The 7,527-nt window shown below is 28.3% G+C and overlaps 3 protein-coding genes across 4 annotated transcripts; 1 reads left to right on the top strand and 2 right to left on the bottom strand.

The window, feature by feature from the left end:
- Window positions 1-209: 209 nt before the first annotated feature.
- Window positions 210-3,528, top strand: Prpk (TP53 regulating kinase). Of its 2 annotated transcripts, none has more exons than XM_076313434.1 (4): window positions 210-307; window positions 2,562-2,760; window positions 2,829-3,098; window positions 3,180-3,528. In XM_076313434.1, the coding sequence occupies exons 2-4, from the start codon at window positions 2,574-2,576 to the stop codon at window positions 3,425-3,427; spliced, it is 705 nt and encodes a 234-aa protein (XP_076169549.1). In that variant the 5' UTR covers window positions 210-307; window positions 2,562-2,573; the 3' UTR covers window positions 3,428-3,528. The 2 variants fall into 2 exon arrangements, with proteins under 2 accessions (XP_076169549.1, XP_076169548.1); XM_076313433.1 differs by lacking the exon at window positions 210-307 and adding an exon at window positions 1,020-1,110.
- Window positions 552-1,945, bottom strand: LOC143148380 (uncharacterized). The gene is made up of 2 exons (XM_076314682.1): window positions 1,520-1,945; window positions 552-760 (listed from the first exon to the last, which is right to left on the bottom strand). The coding sequence occupies exons 1-2, from the start codon at window positions 1,807-1,809 to the stop codon at window positions 682-684; spliced, it is 369 nt and encodes a 122-aa protein (XP_076170797.1). The 5' UTR covers window positions 1,810-1,945; the 3' UTR covers window positions 552-681.
- A 593-nt stretch (window positions 3,529-4,121) lies between the features above and the next one.
- On the bottom strand, window positions 4,122-5,230 carry LOC143148184 (GEL complex subunit OPTI). The gene is made up of 4 exons (XM_076314217.1): window positions 4,983-5,230; window positions 4,797-4,900; window positions 4,541-4,670; window positions 4,122-4,461 (listed from the first exon to the last, which is right to left on the bottom strand). Exons 1-4 carry the CDS (start codon window positions 5,079-5,081, stop codon window positions 4,420-4,422), a joined length of 375 nt encoding a protein of 124 aa, XP_076170332.1. The 5' UTR covers window positions 5,082-5,230; the 3' UTR covers window positions 4,122-4,419.
- Between the last annotated feature and the right edge of the window lie 2,297 nt (window positions 5,231-7,527).

Below are 7,527 nucleotides of genomic sequence, written 5' to 3'. Positions count from 1 at the left end.
ACTTAATTATTTTGATAAATTGTAACCAGTTCCGAAAAACGCGTATAAATAATATCTTTGTTAAAAATATTCATTTTTGTGACTTTTTACGGAGTGGCAACACTCTCAGAATTTTTCTTGTAAACCTCTTTGTAAACCAGTTCTTGCATTTGCATCCTGAGCAGCATTCTTCTATCAGCCGGCAATGTTCTTATATGGGGTAAAAGACTCATAAGGAAATAGTAATTATCATCAAAACGGTTGCCTTCTAAAGGATCTACTGTAAGACCAATGCCAGTGTCATGGTCACCCATCAACACTTGTTCAGGTGAGATGTTTTGTAACATCATTTCGTTTTCCGTGAGGTTATCGGAAACACTCTGAAATTCGAGATTATCGAAATTCTCTTCAGGTTCTTGTTTTACGTCTATGTGATTGATGCTGTCGATCTTCAATCCATTGTCATTACTTATCGACAGTAGATGATTTGGAATTGTACTTCGATCCTCCGCATTCCTATTTGTTACCGACGAACCATTCTGCAACAGCATTCCATCGCTTTCACCCTCGCTGTGTATTCGATCATCATCATGACAAGAATTACTTCGTTCCCAAATTGGAGGACGAGGTAACATTTGTTCTTTTAAAAACTGTAAACTTTTGAAATGTATCCATACCGGCCTATTTCGATGAAATTTACTTTTACGGTAAACTTGGTCCTTTTTTAATTCTGCCCGAAAAGTATCTCGTAAACCTTTCCATTTTGCTTTTAATACCGGTTCTGAAAAAATGTGAAAACAATTTTGTTCGATTAAAAGGTTACGATTTAGTGTTTCAACGACTTTGAGTCACATCTTATTACTCACAATTTGTTTCAAATTGATTAAAAAATAAATACATGAAAATTTTAATTATATTTATAGTGCATATAATGTATACAAAATACAATTAAAAGTCACTACACCGACTTATAATTTTAACAACAAATATTACAAGGGACAAAAGTAATTCATAGAAACGCTAGTCGGCATTTATTGACTATGCTCACGCGCATGCGTTGTGATCTGAACTTAACTTCTAACTTGCAATTTAATTCTTCGTGTGGGTTAATAATATAAGTAGCAACAAATCGTAAGTTATTAGTTTTTCCTAGAATAAAATTTTGCATGGTTGTAACGGTTTTGAATCAAATTAAGCACTTCAATTCATAGAAATTACACTTCATTTGGTAATAAGACATCGTGAAAAAGTGAGGTTAACTAGATCGCTACTCGTTTGCGCGAGTTCAGTGAAAAATACTATACTTCTGAAAACTAGTATTTACACACTTATAAAGTGTTTATATCTTTTCCGTATAATAATCAAAGGAAATCATATAAAAATCTTTTACAATAATAAAAACGATCTTTTACGTCGTTTATATTTTGGTAAAATGCAAATTAGTAAACAAGTATATACTGTCGATGTTTTTTATATATAGAAGCAGGCGATTTTTTCAATATAGGAATATAATATACAAGTGAAGTAATTATTTTGTTACAATAATAATAGTAACAAGTCATACTTATAATGATTGTCTTCCGTTAAAGACAGGATAAAAAAATCTTGGTTGTACAACGAATCACGAAAAAGCGCGCGCGAATGACATACATGATAAACGATTTTATCAATGCACCTACTAGGCAACTTGAATATCGATGCAATCTCCATCCAAACGCGGTTCGTCACCTCGCGATTGTGATAAGAGATATGCCGTTGGTTCCAAAGCGCTGGCCGCTTATAAACTTCGGCGATTAGCCGATTCGCGTCCATCTTCACTTCGTCCCTCATATCTATCGGTTAAACAAAAGATTGGTTTTTGTAATAATAACAAGATTACACAGGAAAACACAGTATTAGCTTGTCAATCCGATGAGAACAAAGTACGGGCGAATACTAGCGCTGGGATAGCGATTAGCGCGCAGGACGCTCTCGGGTAACGATCGATTCGCGTTTCGCCCTCATCTTGCCCTTGCTAGCGCGAGCAACTTCATCTTTCCTTTCTCACAACTGGTAACATCCTATTTACGCGTCGATGATGCATCAACAACAAAACTTAAATATTTTTTTAACGAAATTGTTGTATTAATAGCGTAATTTTCAAATCGTAATGTAGTACATTGTTTCTCTAGTTGTGACTAACATTTTAAACGTGACGAATATTTTTCTTTTGAAGCTTCTGTGAAAAGGTTGACCTTTGTATGATAATAATATTTCATAGTTGGCGACTTACAAAAATACTACATTAAAATAAAATTATAAGATAAATCAGTTCTAACTCAAAACTGTATGTATACGCCTAAATATATTGTAATAGAAATGGAGAAGACATTTATATTCTGTTATTATATTTTAATATATTTTTGAACGTCAAATTCTGTTTCTTTTTTCATAAACCAAATTAAATTATTCATAAATTACTCTTTCCTTATATGACATATTATTAAGACTTACTATAAAGAATCGCACACATATATACAAATATATTAATTAAAATTATCGTAAGTAATTGCAAAATCTATATGTTTGGAAACAAATTTTAGATCCTAAACATCATGCATGAGTTCGAATTAATAGCTCAAGGTGCCGAAGCTCGTGTATATAAGGGTGTTTATTTAGGAAAGCCGACATTAATAAAAGAGCGATTTAAAAAGAAATATAGACATACAGATTTAGATACTCGCCTTACAAAAGATCGCATAAAAGCCGAATGCCGCGCTATGATTCGCGCTAAAGCCGCAGGTACAATAATACATTAATAGTATTATTTCTTTTTGACTTTAAATGCTTATTTCCATTTTCCTTTCAAGGGGTAGTAACACCAGCTATATACTTCGTACATTTAGAACGACGATGTATTTATATGGAATATATAGAGCATGCAGTGGTATTAAAAGACTTTATAGAGAAAAACATTTCAAAGAACATAAATGTTGAATATTTATCTAAATTTATAGCACGAGAATTAGGTAAACTTATTGCTAAATTGCATTCCAAAAATATAATTCATGGAGATTTAACTTCTTCGAATGTACTTTTACAAAATGTTAACGAAGAACTAAGCATTGAAAAATATGACGGTACGCAGCCATTATTTATCGATTGTTATAATTCATATTACATTTATAGTTGATGGTGTTTTGTCTTCTCATTTTTTGTAGCTGCAAACAACTTCGTTATTATAGATTTTGGATTAGCTCGTATAGAGTCAAGCATAGAAGATAAAGCAGTCGACTTATACGTTCTCGAACGATCATTACTCAGCGCACATTCGGAAATACCTTTACTGTTTTCAGAAATATTTAACACTTATCAGAAGTATTATACAAATAAAAATCAATGCAAAGAAGTTGTTTCTAAATACAAGGAAGTACATGCACGAGGGCGAAAACGGTTAATGATCGGATGATTTCAATATTTTTATGAATGTATTAAACACGTTTTATTAACATATTTTTAATAACTTATACATGTAAATATACGTAAATAAATCTTCTGTGTAAAACTTGAGCGGTGTTATGTTATTCATTATTAACTATTTTAACACCCAATATAAATTACTTTTTCTTCTTTTTGGGTTATTTCCGTTTAAATACTAATTATCCTATATATGTAGCAATTTTAAAAAAACTGTTAATCATTTAATGTACAATGTTTAATAGTATTATTTATTATTTAGATAAACAATTAAATAAACACATATTACTGAAATGGAATATACATAAATTTACAGAAATACATAAATTTTATTTTCTATATAACTGTAGTGTATCTCTCAAGACATCAGTTAGAGTTAATAACCATTCCTCATTAAATATCTCATTAATTAAATAGGGAAAAATATTACGCAGAAACATTTTAATAATTGTAAGCAAAATGTTAAACCTGACCAAATATTGAACAATTTGGTTATTTTAAATGTTTATTTATATTAATCTGATTTGGCATATATGATATGTCACTTGTTAGAGCAGTATTTTACAGTATTTACTCAAAACAACTCACTTTTTACCAATGCAATGATGTATATATAGGACATTAAAGTACTCCATAACATTAAAACTAATTATTCTTAGTGACAAATAATTGATCTTTAAAATATAGTACATAAGGTTCTGCACAGATAAATAACTTTTAAGTGGATAAATATTTCTTGTATAACAATATTTAACTACATGTAACAAATTATGCAGGTAAGCATTTCACAAAATGAATATTACATCTCGTGTTTATTAAATGAACTGAAAATTTGAAGCGCAAATAATCTATATGAAAATTGATTGTTTTCCACAAAAATGTTTATAATATAACTTTCATGTACATGTAAACACTTGATCTCTGAAAATTATCATATACATTTATTTTTTATCAGTCCTCGCTAATGGAATATGATAAAAATGATCAGTCAAAATGTAGTCCTGTATATATAATGATCCAAGTTACCTATAAACAATAATTTTATTGTAAAATCTACAATAAACTCAATGTTAAAATCTAATAATATTAAAACAATTTAAGTTACCAAAAAACCAGCAAACGAAGTCATGAAACCTTCCTTAGTTAATTCCCAAACACCACCAAATTCCTCTTCGTCAATTTGTTGAAAGTTGCTAAAGTATAGGTATGTAATGCCTGCATTAACTAATACAAATCTAAAATATAAAATATAACTTTCTGGTATGATTAAATTTATATAAGTTTAAAATGTGTAATTACAATTCTAGAATTATATACTGGTCAATATATATCCACTTAGAGATATCGCAATTGAAACTTACAGTAATAGAGCTATAAAACCTTTTAAAGGTATAAGACCCCATCCTATACCAACTATAATTCCAATTGCTTGTCTAGCCCAATATATAACGTCAAGGAATTCTTCCTGTAATAATAACAAAATAACTTATTTACAAATAAAACCATGAAAATTAATAGAAATTTAATTAAAGTGGGGTTATGTTTACTTTATCCGGCCATTCGGAGTTCGCTGTTATCGCACGTGTCCAAACGCTTAATTCACATTTACCACCGTTTCCGATCTTTTCAGATTTTGAACGCGACATTTCTACGCCTCCTCAACTTAACAACATGAATTGTACAACAAAATTCATTAGCATTGCCTAGGTAAAAGATACATGCACACCTTATTCTCTTCTACCTAATTTTTCACTACATACTTCCCAACCCTGTTTCCAACTCTTGAATTATAGAAATGTGCCAGATTCCATACAATTTTTCACGCACGCGCACTAAATCGTTAAAGCTTGAAATGTTTTATAGCACTATATTATATTTACTTAGTGAACATTACGTATACGTATTTGAATATCCTTTTATTTCGAATGTTTAAAAGACTTTTTCTATAAAAAGATTTATTATAGTTAAAAATATATTCCTGAAAATATTAATTTTATTATATTTTTGTATATAGTCTATATTATGTATCATTAATGAATTTCTTTGAATTTTTCTTTTCAATTTTTCATAGCCATTAATATATTGTATATGGTTGTTCATTACATATTATAACAAAAAGTAATATCATCAATATATACAGTAAGTACACAAGTCTCGTTTTCCTTAAGTGTATTTTCATCTTAAAAAAATTACATAACAATAAAATTAGTTGTTTATATTATTTGCAACTCTTAATATATGAAACTTGTTAAAACATTAATAAAATAAAATGTAGAATAAAATAAATTATAGTACATAATTATTTTTTTCAAAATTGAACTATAAAAATTATTTAAACATGTAAGGTTGTCAATATACATATTAGAAAGAATTATCAGTATCATATATGTAATAGGAGTCTTTATTTACTAGTGAATTATATTGCATAGTGAAAAAGCCATATATTAAAATCTGCTACAAATACTGATACCAGTTTGTGTTCTTTCATATTAAGTAACATACTATGCAGATAGTGATATACACATAGCAAAATTAATAGCAGATTTTGAGATATGCCTAATTGTACAACATATGTATATATAAGTGTAAATACAGGAATGTATTGAAGAAAGAATATATATAAATATTATATCATACACTCATTAGTACATACATACTGCAGACACATTCAATATATGTACATACTAAAATATTGTCTATTACAGGTGATCCTTTTTAGTGTACAGAGTCATAATTAGTATTGAAGTATTACATAAAATAATAATATTGTAATATATATGTATAATATAAGAGAACTTTATTTTTAAGTTCACTATATCTCTGCATATATGTTCATTGTTATGTAACCCAAAATTTATATAAATGCCTTAGATGGAAATATAATGAATTTTTATGAATATACAAAACGATTACATTTTTGGCACAATAGGATAAATTTTGTTTTTTACATTATACATATATAACTTCATGCTTGCATCTCTATACTTCAAAAAATCACCTGCAACATAACATGTATGCAGATCATTAAACTGTATGCACTTATGTCAATGTACAAGTCCATACATGTTTACAAGTACTATTTTACCATTGGAATAATTAAATTATATATTTGTAACCATTATTCTAATCATACCATCATTAAGTAACTTCATGATTAACTAGTTTCTGTGATACTGATTCATTTGCATTATATGAAAATTTCTTAAATTGATTCAATAGAGCATATGGTTTAATGTAACCTTTATCACTTTAATTTACGTTGATTTATTGGTTTAGTATGATTAGTTGTGTAAGGAAAGATGTATTTGAACAGTTAATCACTAGATCTTATGTTCAATGTATGTGACATTCATGAGTTTAGATATAAAGATTAACGTGTTAGACATAACTCAGATCTAGTAGATTAGTACAGCAATTATATTTTTCTCTACATTCTTGAATTATATTAAGAAAAAAAATGTTCGCTTTGATATATAATGTCGTTATCGAACACATGTTTCTAAATACCTGTATGTAAATGGACATATGTATACTCTGTTCTTTATGGTTATAAGTACAAATTGAAAATTAAATCGATGTTTAAATACTTATTTAGCTCTAAGAACTGTAATTGTAATCGTCACTAATTTAGCTATATGTAACTTTTATACATGTATATGTACATAGGTTCTTTGCTATCAAAAAACTAGTTTTCAATATGCTTATATAAGTTGGATTGTGTTACATTTATATTCAGAAATACATTCTTACATGATACAAAAAAACTGTTGGTAAAAAAGTTGCTTCCTTTAAAGGAGGACACACATATCAGAAAAACCTTAATAAATTATTTTCAATTATCATATATCTTTAACAAGGTATAAAATAGTAAATATAACTTACAAATGTTGCAAAAAAATTTCTGAATATAATAATAGCCAATAACAGCTTCTTCCTAATTATCTCATTTGAAAGTTTTCTGGTTCAACATTAACACTATCGTGCGTGTATTGTAAAAATTGTATGCATTTTATCACTAAATGTGTTCATATAGATCAGTGACATTGTTATACTTGCCCTATAAAATTTTATTAAGATTTGTTCCTATTGTAT

The sequence above is a fragment of the Ptiloglossa arizonensis genome, chromosome 6 (genome assembly GCF_051014685.1).
Source record: "Ptiloglossa arizonensis isolate GNS036 chromosome 6, iyPtiAriz1_principal, whole genome shotgun sequence".
NCBI classification, from domain to species: domain Eukaryota; kingdom Metazoa; phylum Arthropoda; class Insecta; order Hymenoptera; family Colletidae; genus Ptiloglossa; species Ptiloglossa arizonensis.
Note: the sequence above shows the minus strand (reverse complement) of the source record. Positions and strands in the feature narration are given on the sequence as shown.

Excerpts from the sequence above, each read along its gene's own strand:
- LOC143148380 (XM_076314682.1), bottom strand. The coding sequence starts at position 1,809 with ATGAGGGACGAAGTGAAGATGGACGCGAATCGGCTAATCGCCGAAGTT. Across the intron at positions 761-1,519 it reads GACTTGTTACTATTATTATT|AACCGGTATTAAAAGCAAAA; the intron begins GTAACAAAATAA and ends ACATTTTTTCAG.
- Prpk (XM_076313434.1), top strand. The coding sequence starts at position 2,574 with ATGCATGAGTTCGAATTAATAGCTCAAGGTGCCGAAGCTCGTGTATAT. Across the intron at positions 2,761-2,828 it reads GATTCGCGCTAAAGCCGCAG|GGGTAGTAACACCAGCTATA; the intron begins GTACAATAATAC and ends TTTCCTTTCAAG. Across the intron at positions 3,099-3,179 it reads AAGCATTGAAAAATATGACG|CTGCAAACAACTTCGTTATT; the intron begins GTACGCAGCCAT and ends CATTTTTTGTAG.
- LOC143148184 (XM_076314217.1), bottom strand. The coding sequence starts at position 5,081 with ATGTCGCGTTCAAAATCTGAAAAGATCGGAAACGGTGGTAAATGTGAA. Across the intron at positions 4,901-4,982 it reads ACTCCGAATGGCCGGATAAA|GAAGAATTCCTTGACGTTAT; the intron begins GTAAACATAACC and ends TTATTATTACAG. Across the intron at positions 4,671-4,796 it reads GGTTTTATAGCTCTATTACT|ATTTGTATTAGTTAATGCAG; the intron begins GTAAGTTTCAAT and ends TTTATATTTTAG.